This window comes from Meriones unguiculatus, chromosome 11 (assembly GCF_030254825.1).
Source record: "Meriones unguiculatus strain TT.TT164.6M chromosome 11, Bangor_MerUng_6.1, whole genome shotgun sequence".
In the NCBI taxonomy this organism is placed as follows: domain Eukaryota; kingdom Metazoa; phylum Chordata; class Mammalia; order Rodentia; family Muridae; genus Meriones; species Meriones unguiculatus.
In genome coordinates, this window is record NC_083359.1 from 99,801,124 (window position 1) to 99,820,288 (window position 19,165).

The 19,165-nt window shown below is 47.5% G+C and overlaps 1 protein-coding gene and 1 long non-coding RNA gene across 3 annotated transcripts in view; one reads left to right on the forward strand and one right to left on the reverse strand.

Moving 5' to 3' along the window:
- Positions 1 to 662: 662 nt before the first annotated feature.
- Positions 663 to 13,103, reverse strand: LOC132646409 (uncharacterized). The gene is made up of 3 exons (XR_009584659.1): positions 11,287 to 13,103; positions 1,922 to 2,057; positions 663 to 1,301 (listed from the first exon to the last, which is right to left on the reverse strand). It is a non-coding gene; the product is annotated as an uncharacterized LOC132646409 (long non-coding RNA).
- Positions 13,104 to 13,110: 7 nt separating this feature from the next.
- Positions 13,111 to 19,165, forward strand: part of Parp1 (poly(ADP-ribose) polymerase 1) — a 32,462-nt gene continuing 26,407 nt past the window's right edge. The window contains exons 1-2 of one of the 2 annotated variants that reach the window (XM_021654925.2): positions 13,111 to 13,367; positions 18,451 to 18,616. In XM_021654925.2, coding sequence (XP_021510600.1) covers positions 13,248 to 13,367; positions 18,451 to 18,616 — 286 coding nt within the window. In that variant the 5' untranslated portion in view covers positions 13,111 to 13,247. Of the gene's footprint in view, positions 13,368 to 18,146; positions 18,296 to 18,450; positions 18,617 to 19,165 lie in introns of those variants that run through there. The other variant, XM_060364813.1, reaches the window with a different exon arrangement.

Genomic DNA, 19,165 nt, shown 5'->3' on the forward strand with positions numbered 1-19,165 from the left:
TGGGTGGGTGGGTGACAATTCAAGCAGGCCTCATCAATAGTGGAGACTGAGCCAAGATGAAGCCCCTAGACAGTTGGGGGTTCCCTGCCTGATGGTCCCTTGACACACAGATCAATAGAGACTATCACCACCATGGAATTAGGTGTCTGCCTCTTCATGGGACCCGGGTAGGAGAGTTGCCCCCTTCTCTCAGTCTGGTGTAACCCGTGAGTTCTCAGGCCTGGTCTTCCTGATATGATTTTAATAAGACCATACACTTTATAGTCCTAACTTATGTTGGTAAATGTATAGGGTGGCACCCTTTTTTTCTTTTATAAGCGAGTAACCAGTCTGAGCCATATGGGTGGGGCAGGACAGACGGTGCCATCCGTGTGTCCACCCAGGTGCAGACATCCTTTGTCCTACAAATGAAGTCAAGTGCTGATTGAGTAATGGAGTCTCTTGGAGTGAAGCCAGGCCTGAAAAGCCACTGTCTCACACAATATGGAGTAGCTTAGAGGTGGGTACTTCCTGATCTCAACTCTGTTATCAGGATTGCCAGGAAGGAGTTTGCAAAGAACCCTGGGTAAATTACATCTCTCCCAGGAATTTGGACCTGGACAAAAAAACACAATTTTTTAAAGATTTATTTATTTTATTATGTATACAATCTTTTGCCTGCATGTACACCTGAGTGCCAGAAGAGGGCGCCAGATCTCATTCTAGATGGTTGTGAGCCACCATGCGATTGCTGGGAATTGAACTAAGGACCTCTGGAAGAACAAGCCGTGCTCTTAATTTCTGAGCTAACTCTCCAGCCCCAAAATCACAATTTAATTATTTGGGAATAACTAAAGAAATTGACAGAAGCAAACCCAAGTGCTTTAGAAGTCTCACAGGGACCCTCAACACATTTGAGTTTCATCGCTACTTTTCTCATTGAGGTGGTGAAACATCCCACAAAGCAACTTGAGGAAGGAAGGGCCTATTCTGGCTGGTGATTTAAGGTGACACAGACCACCACAACAAGGAGGCATGGTGGTGGGGTGGAAAGTAGAGATTAACACTGGTGCCTAGCTCGCTTGCTCTGTTTTATTCGGTCTGGGACACAGCTCATGGGACGGATCTTTCCTACCCGGTGAAACTTCTGTGGAAAAGCCCTCAGAGACACACCCAGGACATTTTCTAGGTGATTCCAAATCCAGACACAGCAATGGACTATTTAATGATGTCAGCACCATAAATAAACTAACTGCCTCTATTCTGAGCGGTCCTGAAAAGCATGAATGGAACCGCACCTCGGAGCTCCTGGAGCTTACAACCTGGAAAGGGAAAAAGAAGAGAAAAGAGAAGGACTGAAACAACCAACTTCAAAGAGGGCTGTGACCAACCTGCCCCTGGGGTCCTGCCCTCTATGATCACCTCTCGCTGCCCACTCCTGGCCCAGGCCCAGATCCATCACCTCCCCCGGAACGACTCCACCAGCAACTCCCTTTCTTCTCCAGCTACCAGAACACAAAGCGTTAGCAACCAAACCAGGCCTGCCAAACATGCAGGTTTCCTTTATCAGTGTCACAGTCAGGACCTCCTGTGCCTCTCCAGAGCACCGTGAGGAGGGACTGTGGGTGTATATTGGACACCATCTAGTGGACAGCAGGGCAATTTATTTCCAGGCTACGGAAAGATCTTCCTAATTTCAAAGATGGCTTGTTAGCCGCATTGAAGGAGCATTTCGACTTGACCTCATTACAGGGTCAGTGTGTCAAAGGTTATGTCCAGCCTGCTTCAGAAGCCAGATATGGGGAGGGGCAGAAGGTATGATACTGAGGGATGCCTTGCCTTCAGGAGCCTTTCACCTGTGCTCTGGATGCTGGTTCCAGAACCAGCGGCCCTGCCTGGAAGAGGTTTAGACTTACAGAGGCGCCTGAAGGACCCTCTTTACCCTGATGAGATGCCTGCAGGCTGTGCAGTGAGCTCCAGGTGCCCGTCTCCGTGACCTGCCATCCATGTTGGTGTGGGCTTTGGTGGTGCAGCTGTCTGTGAGCCATTTCTGTTCCCGTAAGTAACTACCGGTATTTCTGTAAGTAGCAGCAATAAAACTCGTCAGGGTACAAGCTGGCCGTTGGTAGTATCAGTACTTTGGTCTTTCATGGGCTCCCTATTTTGGGTGAGCGGACCGTGCGTTTCATCTCCCCAGAAAATGTTTTGTCATACAACTTCTCAGTAACACCAAGCTGGAACCTAACCCTTCAGCACCCGGGGGGAAGGGGGACTTACTCCAATTCTAAGCTATAACACCCCCAGACTCTTTGTCCCTTCAGATTTTCCATCACTTCCATCACTTTCTCAAAGGGACAACACCACCAAGCCTCGAGACTAAATTTGAGTCTACATTGCTATTTCCCACAGTAAATTAAGAAACTCGTGTCATGATTTTCCTATGAATGTCCCAATTGGTTCCTAACTGGTTCTCTCCGAATATGTAGACAAATCTGAATTATAAGAGTAGCCAAGGGGCAGAGCCTGGACATAGTGAGTCCATCAAGGTGAGGCCATTTTGTACATTCTTTCCCAGCCCCAGACAGCTGGCCTTCCTGAGAAGTGGCCACTGTCATCACCACAATCAAATCCAAAAGATGTAACTAACCACCCAGAGCCTTTAAAGCAGACTAGCAAGCCCTGGACAGTGGCTATTCATTCAACAAAAACTGACTGACCTCCTTCTGTGGGAAAAATGAGGGGCTTAACACTGATGCTCCTTCTTAGCATTTGCACCAACCTCCTGAGTATCCATTACTGCCATCAACAGGTGGCTCTGGGAAGCCAAATGCCATGCTCACAGCATGGAGCTTCCAAAAGGCAAGTTCAAGTTTTTCTGGGACTTCACAACTAGGATATTTAAATGAGAGGTTTCTTTTTTTTTTTTTTTTATTTTTCAGATTTACTTATTTCATGTGTATGGGTGTTTTGCACATTCATATATGTGCACTCTGTGTGTGGGGCTGGTGCACACGGAGGACTGGAGAAGGGAGTATTGGATCCCCTGAAACTGGAGCCTCAGATGGTTGTGAGCAACCTTGGGGTGCTGGGAACTGAACCTGGACCCTCTACAAGAGCAACAAGGGCTCTTAACCACTGAGCCATCTCTCCACCCCCAACCTGGGTTACTTAATGACAGAATTGTGCATGACTCTGGAGAAGAGCATACAATATCTGTGAGGGACCAAGAAAAAATTTTCTTCCTTCTCCTTTGCTTTCTTTCTTTCTTTTCTGGTTTTTCGAGTCAGGGTTTCTCTGTGTAGCCTTGGCTGTCCTGGACTCACTTTGTAGACCAGGCTGGCCTCGAACTCACAGAACTCCACCTGCCTCTACCTCCCCATAGACGCATGTGTTTGGAGTGGCACTATTAGGAGGTATGGCCTTGTTGGAAGAAGTGTGTCACTGTGGAGGTGGCTTTCAGATCTCATATATGCTCAAGCTAGGCCTAGGGTCGCAGTCTCCTTCTGCTGCCTGTGGATCGAGATGCAGAACTCTCGGCTCCTTCTCCAGCACCATGTCTGCCTGCGTGCCGCCATGTTTGCTGCCATGAGGATAATGGACTAAACTGCTGACACTGTAAGCCAGCCCCAATTCAATGCTTCCCTTTATAAGAGCTGCTGTGGTCATAGTGTCTCTTCACAGAAATAAAATCCTCACTTAGACAGGGGATGTGCTGTGTGTATTGTGAGTGCGGGCACACGTGCCTCCATACACATGTGGAGGTAAGAGAAGAGCTGGTGGTAGGAGTCAGGTCTCTCCTGGCACCTTGTTGACTCTTGCCTTTGCTGTGCTCTCCAGTCTACCTGCCCTCCTGAGCAGGGATTCCCCCTCCTCTTCCCATCTCATACCCAGTAAGTAGGAGTGTTAGGATTACAGATGTTGTCACAGCTGGCCTTTTAACATGGGTTCCAGGGACCTGAACTCGGATGGTCAAAGCGCTTTTACCTGCTGACTCATCTCTCTGGTCCCTTCTGAGGAAACTATATTCTGGACTTGCTAAGGGGCCAGCTCTGTGTTTCCCGCACACAAGGGCCCTGCCCTTGGTATTCAACAAGGACCTGTGGGACCCAGCTATTAACAGGCATGTTGTGTTTACTGGGCTCTGTCCATTGGTGAGCCATAATCTTGGGATGGGGAAGAAGATTTTCAACCATTCTCCCTTTAACGATGCTCAGAAAGAAGGAGCCTGTCAGGAGGGTAGGGACACCACCTGTGGCTGGTCGTCCTTGCTCGCCCTGTAGGCAGAGTCCTTCAGTCAGGACAGCACTTGGCTGAGATGGGTCACTGTCAACCATTCCCCGTGCAGTCAGTCCGGGGCTCTTAGCATGCTGCTCTCCAAAGCCAGACAGCTGTGAGAGGTGCTCAGGAAAGTGTCACTGGGGCTGTTGTTGATGCTATTTGGGATGTTCTGTTGTGAAATTCGGGAACATGTATATTATATATAACATTTCAAAAGAACACAAATAAAATAGTCACATATTAATCTTCTGGCTGAAAAAAAATTACTCTGAAGCTCCTCGATTCTGCCTCCATTTTATTATGCCCATTCCCCTAAAAAAACTACTAGTTGAAGTGTCAACAATTTTGCACAGATTACATACACTTGTGATTAATCCTTAGTCACTGATAATGCAAAGGTAACATCACACTGAAAAAAAAAAAGGCGGGGGAGGTCTGGAGAGACAGATCAGCAGTTGAGAGCACTAGCTGCTCCTCCAGAGGACCCAGGTTCAGCTCAAGCACCCACATGGCAGCTCACCACTGTCTGTAACTCCAGGGGGTCTGATATCCTCACACAGATGCACATGAAAGCAAAACACAAAAGCCCATAAAATAAAAATGAATAAATAATTAAAAAAAAGAAAAAAGAAAAGCACTTCCCCTTGGAATTGTTTAACCGAGAGTGTGTCCAGGTTTTGAATTCTCTACTTTTCATTCCCTGTGTCTTTTGTCCTCTGTCTCTCTGCCTGAGTCTGCATCTGTGCCTGCCTGAAGACTTGTCTGTGTGTCTCTGTATTGGTCTGCTGTGTGAGCTGTGTGTGTCTGCCAATAACAAAGGGTTCAACTGTGTATTTACTCAACAGCATAAAGAGCATCACACAGGGAAGGGACAGAATACTTTACAAAATCTTTAAGAGTTTGTTTGTTTGTTTGTTATGGGATTAAGTCACTGGCTCCAACTGGTTCCAACTAACCCAGACAACAAATAGTACTCCAGACACCATTGTTTATCAACCAATATCAATAAATGGTGGCGTCAACGTTTACGGTAGGTTTTAGGAAGTTGCTTTCAACTTCCTGCATTGGCTGCTTTGAGGAGCTGATACACAATCGTCATACGGGTCAGGGCTGGGAAGTTGATTACTTGAGGGAAATCCACCTCAAGTAAGATTGCTTGTTACATCGTTCTCTTTAGGGGCAGGTGAAACACACAGGCTCAGTATACAGCAGGAAAGCAGCCTAAGTCTTAAGTGACTTTAAGGTGCATTACTAACTTCAGCTCTGAGGTCCAGCAAAAGTTTGAGCCTCGGAGAATGAAAGACATTTTCAGAACATCGCATCACCATCAGTTTTTTTTGTCCTTCTTTAAGGAATGTAGTATATGTAAGCAGTAATTTATTTCTCTTGGCTTTGAATTTTGTACACATGGACCGACCCACACTGAGTGTAGTGACTCTGATTTCGTTTTTTCACCTAGCACTGTTTTTGAGATTCACGTGTATTGACAGGTGTGCTGTAATTTGTTCACTGACACTGCTGCGTTAGAATTCTATTGGGTGAGTACAGCGTAATGTATGTTTTTATTTTACCTTTTGTGAATATTTATATTAGACCCACTGGCTGCTACTGTGAAAGACCTTCTACAAACATCTTTGTAATTGTCTTGTCTTGCTCAACCGAAAGTTCTCCTAGAGCACACAACAAATGTAATCATATATCAGGGGCCATGCTGTGACACCTGGAGTTGTGCCTACAGGCGGCCCCTGCCATTGCTCATGTAGGTTGCAAACCTTCATGGAATTCTTTTAGTGCAAACATTGGGCTGAGTAAGACATTGTTTTGTCCTAAAGGATTTCACAGGTTAGACACTTCAATGGGATCATAAATGTGATCCCTCCAAATGTACTTGTTCAGATATTTTTTTTTACTATTATCTATGTGTACGTGTCTATGCGTGCACAATGCATGTGCACGTGTGCACGTGTGCACGTGGTACTCACAGATCCCTGACGACAGGGTTGGATCCCCTGGAACTGGACTTAAAAGCTGGGTGAGCCACCTAGACATGCCACTGAGAACTGTACTTGGGACATCTGGAAGAGCAGCAAGAGCCATGGCTCCTGTCCGCCTACTAAATCCCTAACTCTGAAGGTATTTGAAAGTGAGGCCTCTCATCAGTGACTGGTGCCCTTATTGAGAGGCTCCAGTGTAAAAGTAACTTTTATTTGCCAGATGTAATTGTCATCTCTGAGACTTACTGCCTCCATCTGCCAACCTAGGCCTAGTCCTGGAAGCTTCTAGCTTATCTTGGCCTAGAATGTTTTCAGCCTCTGAGATTTACTGCTGAAAAAGCTCACCCTTTCTAGTTCTTTCTGAACTTTGGCTGGCTGGTTCAACTCAAAACTACACTTCAAGCTGACTAATTCAAATCTCACTTCTCTCTCAGCTTCTGTTCTCCTCTCCAAGCTGACTGATTCAATCTGGCTTCTCTTGGCTTCTCCTGAATTGCTCTGCTTGGCCTCATACTAACTTGGGCAATCTGCTTTAATCTTCTGGCTCCTTCTCATTCTCTAGCTCGTTCTCTCTTCAGCCTGTCTCTGTAAGACTCTCCCAGTAAAACTGCCTCTGAATTCCGAAAACTGAACTACCACAAACTCAACTCCACTGCCCTGCCTTTCAGCTCACAAAACCGAACAGCCTGAACAGAACTCAGAGATCTACACGCTTGTCTCCTGAGTGCTGGGATTAAAGGCGTGTACCACCACACCTGGACCTCAGCTTTTCCTTACCTAAAACTTGTTCTAGTCCAGGCTGGCCTTGAACTCAGATAGCTGCTTGCCTCTATCTGCTGGGATTAAAGGTGTGTTTGTATTCTGGCAAGAGTAACCTCGTTGCAGGATTAAAATTCCCCAGGGGCTGGGGGAATAGCTCAATTAGTAAAAATGGTTGCTGCAGTGTAAGCTGGATGGCCTGAGTTCAAATCCCCAACATGCATGTCAAAAACAACAACAACAGCAACAAAACAAAACAGGGCTCATCTACAACCCTGAGCCTATTAAAAAAAAAAAAAAAATACCCGTTGTGGGGAAGCAGATGCCACCTCTGCTGGTACCCTAGTCTTGGACTTCCCAGCTTACAGACTGTGAAAAACAAACTGCTGTTGTTTATAAGCCATCCAGCCTGCACAGACTAAGACAATGGAAAGTAAAACAGGATCTAACTCACGGTGGAAGAAAACACACAGGTTTAGCTGCAGCAGGTGTCAAGTTCCTGCCTTGCTTTTGGGTTTGCTTTTTTTTGGGGGGGGGGTAGATACAGGGTTTCTCTGTATACCCCTGGCTGTCCTGGAACGCTCTCTGTAAACGCAGAGATTTACCTGCCTCTGCTGGGGTTAAAGGAAAGTGCCACCATGACCAGACCTTCCTTGAGTTCTTAACTATAATTGACCAGTCAGATTTGTACAAAGGTCCTCCTGGGTCAAGCGCCCAGATAGTATGCGCTCCTGACTCAGGAGAGGGGCCTGGTGCTCTGGACACCACTGATGGAAGAGTCAAGATGGCCAAGCCTGTGTTGAGTTGACCCAGCTTCCCACATAGGAGTAATTTTAGGGCGCGCTGGCCACCACTCAAGAAAGTGGGTCTTACACCCCAGCCTACCACTTTCTCCCAAGTGGCACAGAATGTGCCTTTCAGAACACTGTCCACAGCTCAAGAAAGAATCATGTCCTCACGGAGGCACTGGGGATAGTGTAGGCCACTCTGCTCACCCAGGGCGCACTAGCTGTGTGACGTTCAGGAAGCCAGCGACCTGTGGCTTCCAGAGTCCCACACACACCACCGCCGCAGCCACGAATGCCTCTACAATCCTTCCCTGTTTTAGCATCCTGGAGATTTTGATGCATGTAATTCTCTTCCAGGGAACAAGATCTGACTCAGTTATTTCTCAACATGTCAAATAAATCATGCTGCAATAAGATTCAACTGTAATTCAAAAAATCAAATCTCAAAATGTGAAATTATATGTGTTTACTTAGTTCTAGTTGAAAGTTTCTGCCCTTGGAAATTATATAGAAGGCAGAATGACAGAACTTTGAAGCTTTTTTTTTTTTTAAAGGAAGTGTTATTGAAAAATAAATCACAGCGATTGAAAAGTGCCTGTGTGTGAATACACTTAAGAAATCTACACTCTGATTAGACTTATGTAACTATTAACAAAGGAAATTGGCTTCATAAGCACAAGGGTTCCCAGCTGCACTGTAATGTAACTTGGGTTTGGTGAAACTATTTCCCTCTTGGATTGGGGTAGTTTTCTTTCCTATCCTACCCGGGATAAACAGAATTAACTAGCAGTTACTTCTCTCTGCAGTTTTCTTTCCTATCCTCTTGTATGTGTGTTGTTGTTGTTGTTGTTTTTAAGGATTTTTTTAAAGATTTTATTTATTTATTATATATACACCAGATCTTATTATGCACCAGAACTCAATATAGATGGCTGGGAGCCACCATGTGGTTGCTGGGAATTGAACTCAGGACCTTCGGAAGAGCGGTCAGTGCTCTTAACCTCTGAGCCATCTCTCCAGCCCCCAAAGGATCTTATTTTTATAAGATCCATGACAGCGCTGAGCAAATAAGGACAAAGGTTCTCAGACTAGCTAGGAGGATGCCCACCCCTAGCTTTGCTATCACGGGAGGGGCTCACTGTGACCTGGGTAGGTCCCCCCAATCAGCCTTCAGATGGGCTGTGGGCCCCCGTTACTTCCCCTGAGATGGCTGTGCCCACACAAGCAAGCACCGCTCTTGATAGAAAATCAGCAGCCAGGACAACTGCGTAGGCTTGGAAGGGAACATACTTTTCAGAGGCAATTGTGAGTTTCATGATGTTGGCCTCGTGTTTTAAAATAACTGGGTGAGAAATGTGCTCGGTAGATACTGGTCCACGTGGGTAGAGTCCTTGGAACAGGGCTGGGCTCCTCCTGCCTGGGATACACGGAACTAACTAGCTAACAAGGCACCATACAATGGTCCCAGCTCATCAGCATGTCCTTGGGGATCTGTCCTGATTTTTTTTCCCCTGGCGGGGAGGGGGGTACCTTCTTTATACATATTTATATATGAATCATTTGTTCATTCAGTAATTTTTCAATGAATTTCTACCATATGCCCAGTACTAGGCTAAGGGCTGAGAAAACAAAATAATTCATATATTATGTACCTGAATGACTCATGGGGAGAAAGCGCAACAAGTTAAGGCGCTTATAGCCAAGTCTGATGATCGGAGTTCAATCCCCAGGACCCCCACGACAGAAGGAGTAAACCAACTCCCACAATTTGTCTTCTAATCCCTAGGCACACACCATGGCATGTGCTCTCTCCATAAATAAACACTTGTAAACATTTTTTATAGACAATAAGGCTGTTGGGCTGGGGACAGCTCAGCAGTAAGATCTGCCTAATCCACATGAAATTCTGGGCTCCATCCTCAGCAATGCAAGGAAAAAAAAAAAGGAGCAACAACAAAACACTTCTTGACTGACACTAGGAGAAAAAAGAGGGGTAGAGAAGGCAGAGTGTGGGGAGGCTGCCAGGGAAACAGCACAGCGCTGCCGCCCACTCCACAGGCCGCTGCAACGCAGTAGCCCAGGCGTCTGATCATTGTTTTTCTTCCTTCACCACAGAGCTTTTGGACTCTGATCTCCCCTTCACAACACCAACTGTGCTGAAGAGCATTCAGAAGTTAAGAGCTAAGAGTGAACACAGGAAATAAGACAAGGCTACATCATAAAAACAAACAAACAAACAAACCCCCAGAAAACTGGAGCCTGCAGAGATGGCTCAGAGGCTTGGTGATTCTTGTCCAGGGAACTCAGAGTCGGTTCCCAGTTCCCCCACAGGGGCTTACACTGTCTAGAACTACAGTTTCAGGAGATCCAATGCCCTTTCTGGCCTCTACAGACATGCATGTGCCTGGTATATACACATGCAGGCAAAAATAAAATAATGAGCAAATCTTTTTCAATACTATGAAATTTAACATAAATAGCATGGGATTTTTTTTTTTAATGGGCAAAGCAGTACAGGAAATCCACACAGGAAGTTGGAAAAGACGAGTGACGACATTCTGTATTGTTCGGTGCAGTGGTCCAGCTGTTGTCGCAGCTACCTGTGTGACCAGAGACTCATTCAACCAGGAATTGAGGCCAGCCTGGGCAGCACAGTGTGACCCCGGCTCACTGAATGAATGAATGAGTGAATGTAGAGAAAGGAGAAAGAAAAATAATATAGGGCTGGAGAGATGGCTCTGAGGTTAAGAGCACTGGCTGCTCTTCCAGAGGTCCTGAGTTCAATTCCCAGCAACCACATGTTGACTCACAGCCATCTATAATCAGATCTGGTGCCCTCTGCTGGCATGCAGGCGTACGTGCAGAAAGAACATTGTCTACATAAGAAACACATACATAAATCTTTTTTTAAAAAAGAATATATATTCAACCTTATTGGCAATCCAAAAGTATGTTTAAGAAAATAGCAATATGGGGCTGGAAAATGGCTTAGCAGATTGGAGCAGTATTGCATCTACAGGGCACCTAAGTTTGGCTCCCGGCACCCACGTTGGGCAATTCACAACCACCTGCAACTCCAGTTTCAGAAGTTCTCATCCCTCTTTTAGCCCCTGAGAGCATCACCACGTATGTGGTATGTATCTGCACAGTCACATGCACATATACGTAAATAAAAATGAACCTAGAAAAATCCTTGGTTTTTTTTCCTAATAATATCAAGAGTTAAGCATAGTGATATACATACAACTATCATCCTACTTGGACAGTAGAGGCAGGAGGACCAGGAATTCAAGGCCGGTCTTGGCTGTACTGCAGGGTTGACGGAAAGGTTGGGCTGTGTGAGACTCCATCTCCAAAATATGTGTATGTGTGTGTGTGTACTTATTTGTAATATATGTAATTTTAAGCTGTCTTGGTTTCCTTCCTCGTTACTATGATACAATAATGTGACAAAAGCAAGTTATGGAGAAAGAGTTTATTTTACTCACTTTAAGTCCATCCTGTGGGGAAGTCAAGGCAGCAATGGCCTGAAGTAGATGTCACAACAAATCATGCATGTCTGCAGAGCTGAAGACGCATAAACCATCATCCACAACTAATATACAAAAGAAATATTTGTTCTAGTCACTGAACAGTAATGGGAAAGTTTGCAGCTGTTTGGGGGGGACATTCTGAATACTTCTCAGTAAATGCAACTGTCCACAAGCTTTCAAAAACCTTTTACAAGGGGGAGGGTGTAGAGAGATGGCTCAGAGGTTAAAAGCAACTGGCTGCTCTTTCACAGAGACCTGGGTTCGATTCTCCATTCCTGCAAGGCAGTGCACAACCATCTGTAACTCCAGTTCCAGGAGATACAAAAACGTCTCTGGCCTCTGTAAGCACTCCATACACACATTTATACAGGCAAAACGTTCCTGCAATTCACACATTGTAATCTGGTCTGGGAGACTCTGTTCTTTAAGTGTGAGGTAGCCTTGCCTGCCTGGTTAGACTCTGCAGCAAAGGGGCGTTGGTAGAGGACTGGTTACACGGCAAAGCGGAAGGGCTCCACCACCTGGATTAGGCTGGGGAACAGCCATGTGTCGGCCAGTCTGCCACAAAGGGGTCTCACTCATGGCAGGTGAGATCAGGGCGAGGAAGAGGCAGCTCAAAGCAGGCATCTGGAGCCAGTTCCTCCTGCTGAGTCAGAACGACCCATGGACAAGGAGGCCACAGCTCATCAACCAGTTTGCTACCAGGCATGGAGTTTACCCGTTTACTTTAGGGTAAAAGCAAGCAGATCTCTGTGACTTTGAAGCCAGCTTCATCATCTTGGCAAGTCCTAGGCCAGCCAGGGATTCACAGTGAGACTCTGTGTCACACACATACAATTATTAAAACAAAAAACAAAACCAATTATGTTTAAATTGTAGAGCTACATCCGGGAGTGATGGCCCACACCTGTAATCCCCACACTCAGGGAGGCTGAGGCAGGCGAGTTCCAGGCCAGCCTGATCTACAAAGTGAGTCAAGAATAGCCAAGGCTCTGCCTCTTAAAAAACAAACAAACAAACAAACAAACAAACAAACAAGAAAAAAAAACGCCTAGCGCTACATTAAAAAAACCACGATGATCTAACAGCAGTAAATTTAACAATACACATAACTTCAATTGGTGATAACCGTAAATATTTTGAGATCTCCCCATGAAAACATCTGTTGCTGGCTATGGTGGCACGTGCCCTTAATCCCAGCACTCGGGAGGCAGAGGCAGGTGACTCTCTGAGTTTGAGGCCAGCTTGGTCTGCAGAGCAAGTTCCAGGACAGCCAAGGCTACACAGAGAGACCTTTCATGTGGGGGAAGTGGGGCGGGAGAGTCAAGAAAAAAAAATCTGTTGCAAGTATTGCTGACAGTCACTGGTACTGCTCATTCCCTTGGAATTTACAGTTCTGCATTTAAACTTACTAGGAATAAAAAGTTAGGCTTTAGTTGGTATTCTGTGCCAGCAGTCCGGAGGCTGCAAACCAGAATGCCCTACCTAGGGTCAGCGCAGGGTTCACTCTCAAGAGAGACGCAGAAAAAAAAATGGGAGTTGGTGAGATGGAATTACCTGGGAGAGCAAAAAAAGCCTTTCTGGGACTAACCGACAAAAGAGGCGGCGCCTGTCGGATTCTTCGGGCCCACGCCCCTGCCCCTTCCCAGAGGCAGCAAAACCAGCGCCTACGGGCGCGCAGTCGCGCTGGAACGCAACCCGCCCCCCAACACAGGACGCGTGCCGAAGCCCCGCCCCGTTGGACGGGAGGCCCCGCCCCGCCCCGCGCGCGCGGGCCTAGGGGGTGGTCCCGCCGCCAGGCATCAGCAATCTATCCCGAGCGGAGGCGGCTTTGCAGCCTTGCGGTGAACCGACACGTTAGCGGAGCGGGCAGGCGGCGGTGGCGTCCGGCTGCTGCAAGCGGCGCGAGCGGAAGGATGGCGGAGGCCTCGGAGAGGCTTTACCGAGTGGAGTACGCCAAGAGCGGGCGCGCCTCTTGCAAGAAATGCAGCGAGAGTATCCCCAAGGACTCGCTCCGCATGGCCATCATGGTGCAGGTGCGGCGGGGCCGGGCCGGAGGCGCAGAACGGCGCGGCCGCGGGGGCTGTGTGGGCTCGGGGCGGCCCACGGCGTCCGGGAGGTGAGGGCCGAAAAGGCCCGCGGTGCTGCTGCGTGCGGCGGGGTCCTGGAGGCCCACTGGGCCAGCTCCTTCCGGCAGATCGCGCTAACCCTGCAAGAAAAGCCCGGGAAGCGAGAGCATCTGGTGGTGTCGCTGGCTTTGTAAGGGGCCCGCCGCCTCCCTGGGTCTGGATGGTCGCAGAGTTCCTGTTTTTTTTTTCACTGCCTTTGCTTGCGGTGGGGGGTGGAGGATGTGCGCGCGGTCTTTGAAGCTGCTCTGATTTGGCCTATCTTGTCCTGGAGGATTTTTGCTCTACATAGATACACATGGTTGGTTTTTTCTTTTTTTTTTTTTCCTTCTTCTTCTGAATCCTATTTTTGGCTATCCTTTCAACATCCTCTCACTCTTGGTATTTCTGTTTTAATTATGCAAGGCTGTGCTGCTTCTTTACAGGGCGCTCGCTTTGGGCCTGATTTCTAGTTGGAAATAACCGTGTCTCCAAACTTGACGATTTCTCGGTGCTTTCTGCAGCTATCTTCACCGACTCTTCCGAGGTGGTCAGAGATAATAAAGGGTCTTTGCAGTTCCAGGGGCTCTTGCCTCCTGGGCTACTGGTTTTGCTGATGCCTGTCTTTGCAAGTTTGGTTCTCACCTGCCCTGTTTCACCAGTTCCCCCCACCTTCAGCCCCTACCCCTGTACGCTGTTACCCAAAGCTCACTGCTAGCGGTGAAGGTACTTGCTGTCCAGCTTCAGTAATGTGTTTCAGAAAAGGCCTGTCATCTCCTAACGGGATGTCAGTACTTTGGGAGAGGGGTGGAAGACATCGACCCAGTAGGTACCAGGGACCCACACGGCCTCTCTTTCACATTATGGCAAGAACTGAAGCTGTCATCTTGATGCCCTCTGAGCGGCTGCCTAGCTCAGCATTCCTGGCACACAGTTCTCACTCTTTCTGTAAACATTTATTAAGTAGCAGCCAGGTTCCAGGTGCTAAATTAGTGTCTATAATTATCATTGGTGACAGAATTTACAGGTACTGCTAGGCACACTGTTGTTGAATATTAATATTTGGAATTGATTTATCTTTCAGTTAATCAGTGGTTAATCCTAAACCAGCTGTATACCCAAATTACCACACAGAGACTTGGATTTATTTAATTAACCTAGAACACAATGCTGGGCAATAGTTACTCCATCCTAAACCTCCAAGCCCACATAGTTTTCTCCCATTCAGATTTCCCACATTATACTTGCCCTTAGTCATATCCTAGGTCCCATTCATCTCCTCATGGTTCCTAGTCCTCTCCTGCCGATCTCTTTTTCTCTGATTCCTCCCACTCCCCTCTGGATCAGGATGTCCCTCCTTATTCTCTCCATTGCTCTGCATTGGCTGGTTGTTTTGTGGACAATACAGAGAACAAATGGTGGCGTGTTTACACAAACTTGAGACAGGTGATGCTTAGAATAAACATCACAGTGCAATGTCCAGATTGAAACCAGATAGTGGGGTAGAGAAATCAGCATTTGAATGAACAAGGGTAAATTGTATACATACTAGGAAAACATTCTATCTACAGCACACCTTTTTCTGTTTGCGTTCATGATTGGATAGGAAACCCACCCTAGGTGCTTTCTGCTCGGTTAAGGGAGTGGGGAAGATTGATAAGCCTTGCATATGATGGCACTGAGCCCTGGGCTATGTGCCCTAAATAGGAGGGGCCCAAAATGTCCCAAGTGTGGGAGCTTGATTAAGAGTCTTTATTCCCAGAAGTGGGACAGAAAGATGGAGATAGTAAGAGGGATGGACCTAAAATTCAAAGAACAATTCAAAGCCCCATTTCCCACTGAGGTCTATGAACTTTACCCTACAGTTTCTGTGAGAAGGTAAATAGAATTCAAGGCACTCGCTCTCGCTCTCTCTCTCTCTCTCTCTCTCTCTCTCTCTCTCTAGGTTTAAAAGAAAACATCCACAACCTTGCCAGTTTATAGATTATTTCCTCCGATCTTGAGTGTAAGCAGAAAAGCAAAAGTGTCATAGGCTTATATTTTCATGTTATTTTATGATTGGGACTTCCTCAACCTGATGACAGCATTTATTAGAGGAGTATGAATAAGGTTTGAAGTAATAGTATCCCCAGAGTAGGTTGGTTGGGTTTTTTGTTGTTGTTTTTCATTAGGTTAGTTGGGGTGGGGCTTTTTTTGTTTTTTTGTTTTGTTTTGTTTTGTTTTGTTTTTGAGACAGGATTTCTCTGTGTAACCTTGGCTGCCCCGGACCAGGTTGGCCTCGAACTCACAGAGAGCCACCTGCTTCCCTGAGTGCTGGGATTAAAGGCATGTGCTACCTCACCCAGCTTGGTTGGTGGGTTTTGAGACCGGATTGTAAAGGCTTATCTTTCTGATCCTCTGGCCTCCCAGTCTCTGGAGTGTTGACAGGTACAGGCCTGTCTGCATGTACCACATTTGTTTTGTTTTTGAAACTTGGGCTCACTATGTCATCCTGCTGGCCTCAGACTCAGAGATCTATCTTCCTCTGCCTCCCCAGTGATGAGATTAAAGCTGTGAGGTCCTGTTTCTGGCCTTTCAAATGATCAGTTTCCTTCCAGACCCTAGGTGCTTGTGCTAGCTAGAGGGTAGCCCTCCTGTGAAAGCATGATTCCCAGTACTGTCTAGGAAGAGAGGAAAGAAAAGAGGATATTGGGGAGGCTGAAGCCTCCGTAGATAATTTAGTTAGCGTTCAAGGCCCTCCTCCAGGTTTTTTGATTGTGAAAGAAACTGCTTTTCATAGTGAGGATGGTGGTCTTCTTGGTTCTTTTCATAGTAAGGATGGTGGTCTTCTTGGTTGAAGTTGGGAGTTTAGTTCTGAATTTGAAGTTGGTCCTTTCCTGGGTGGGCCGGAAAGAAAGAGGCCTTTCTTCTGGTGCTTGAATCTAAATACCTTCTTTTACATTTGTATGAGAGGATTGTTCTCTGAGCAGCTGATAACCTGATCTTTCAGAGTCCTGTCTGAGGGAGGACCTGGGCGGTAGAGAAAAGATCTTGGGCAGATTTGAGAGTTCCGTGCCCAGGGCAAGGCCATCCCTCCTCCCCCTGGCTGGGTTCTTAGCCTGTCTTACCTGGAAGGAAATGGTGAACATAATGGTTGCTGAGGGCTAGGGGAGAGGCTCTTGGTCTGTGGCTGCTCTGAGTTCTAGATCCCATACCTTACGTATTTTATAGCTCCTAGGTAGAGGCCAACATCTTGGGACCTTTACTGCCATCATTCTCGATCTTTTGTCTTTTCCTGTGGAGGACGGACTTCTCTGGTTTCGTGTCTTAATTAGGGAGTGTCTCTTGGTGTCACCAGTCCACAGCACCCAGTCTAGTGGGCAGTAGGTGTTTATTCTGGAAGAGCTGTAGCTGTGGGCCCTCTTTTACATTACAGTAAGTGAGCGCTGTGGAGGAGCAGGGATCCTCAGGCTGAGGCAGGCAGAAGCCACGTGCCTCACGGGCGCAAAGACCTGAATGCACCACCTGGTGAGAGCCAAAGAGTGTTGGAGCCAGAAGCTGAGTCTACTCGGAAATGCCAATTGTTGTCTGGCTTAGAGGACATCTTTTCTGCTGGTCCTGCGCCACTCCTACGGGTTTGAAACTCTGAATAAGCATTGGAATTTGGGTAGATTCTGACAAACTCCCTGAGGAAAGCTGTGGGTGGGACCTTGAGACACCCAAGGAAGTCTAAAGAGCTCTCAAAGGCTTTCAGGAGAGTTTCAGGCCCAGGATTGGGTAATTACCGTTGGGTCACCTAGGCAGGTCTTAGCCTTATACTTTCAAATTTTTACATTCTTTCTTAATTTTTATGTGTGTGGGTATTTTGCCTACATGGACCTGTGCATCACCTTCTGGTGCCCAAAGAGGCCAGAAGAAACATCGGATCCCCCAGAACTGGGGTGGCAGGTGGTTATGAACTACCATATGGGTGCTAGGACTAGGCCCTCTGGAAGAGCAGCTTAGCCACCAAGCCACCTCCTCAGCCCTCAGTCTTACATTTTAATGCATCTAAAGGAGGCCAGCTTCATTCTGGTGTTTATTTTCAGTCCTCTTTAGTATTTTTATTATTTAGGCCTTTCTTTCCCTCTGTGTCCCTTGAGGCAGTCACAATGGTGGTCTTACTCTCTGGTCAGACAGAAGGCATCCTTTGTTAAGTGGCTCTTCTGCAGGCAGGGTGGTGGAAGAGCTCCGGATCAGATTCTTGTCCCGCCCGCCTTGCTTGCTGTGTCTCCATTGTTGCTGCCGCCATCTGGAGCTAGGGTTGCTGCTGCCTTCCCAGAGGCATGGCTTGTGGAGGAAGGGCACCACAAAACTGGGTTAATGCCTGTGTCGCCTTCATCCTGGACACTGTTGCCGTTAACACAGGCAGCACTGGGCATGGAGCATCATGGGGAAAGAAAACAACTGAAGTGACACAGTGTCTTTACCTCTGGGGCCCCCCTGAGGACAGAGGTCAGCCTAGCTCCAGGCCTGGAAGTCTTCTGCCTCAGGCTCTTTTTCGTCCCCTCACAGAAGCCATTCATTCTACTTACACGTACATAGATGCCTTGACACACCTCACACTATCTTGACACATTTTTTTTTTCCTGCCTGGTTCTATCTAGGTCCTGTTCCTCATTATTTTTAACTGCAGAGGCACTTACAAGCCATTTCTGGGCCAGCCAGACCCTTGAGCTCAAGCGCTGCTGCCTGGTTCTTCTAACGGGTCCCAGGGACACTGGGACATTGAATAGCTGTCCTGTGTTGCTCTAGAAGGAACTGGGGCCAACCTCTCATCCTGAGACAGTGGATCTGGGGGTGGCCAGCCATAACCTCTGGCTTTTAGGAAAGTACTTTAGGTGAGAAGCTGGGAGCTGAAGTCATTGTGTGACATGAAAGAACAGCGGGCTGCCCCAGGGAGAAGGGGGCTCCCATTTCTTCGTGGGCGGGGGCAGGGTGGGCTTGTGGCCTGCATGGACACTAATAGCCCTTTCGCCTGCTTTCTGGCTCGTAGTCGCCCATGTTCGACGGGAAGGTCCCACACTGGTACCACTTCTCCTGCTTCTGGAAGGTGGGCCACTGCATCCGACAGCCCGACCTCGAGGTGGATGGCTTCTCGGAGCTGCGATGGGATGACCAGCAGAAGGTCAAGAAGACTGCAGAGGCTGGAGGAGTGTCAGGTGTGTATAGCCCTGTCCTCCAGCTCGCCCCCTCTGTCAGGAGCACACTGCCTCAGCAGCCCCTCACCGGGCCGCTCGGTCTGCTCTGTGAGGTTGGGTGTTTGATCCTTCCCTGTGCTGGACAGCCATCTCACCAGCCTGGCTTTGTTTTTAGAGCAGTATTGGGAAAGCAGAGAGAAGTGAGAGCACAGAGCTCCCTCCGGCCCCGTCAGTGCACCTCAGCAGTTGATGGAGCTTGGCTGACAAATCGTCACCCTTTGCTGTTGAGCATTCTGTAGGCTTGGGTGGATGGAGAGATAGCGTGCCCATAACTAATGCCTGCCAGGTCCTGTGGACCCTCCTTCTAGGGGGAAGCCTCTGCTAGTCCTCCTTTTGGTTTTTAAAAAGCAAAAACAAAAAAACTGAGCCCAGGCAGAGAGGCAGGCAGAGCTCTTTGAGTTCAAGGACAGCCAGTGGTATGTGGGGAGACCCTGTCTCATAAATACAGGCCTTAGAGTTGACAGTCTTACTGTCTCAGCTCCGTGGGTGCTGGGATTACAGGTGCTCACT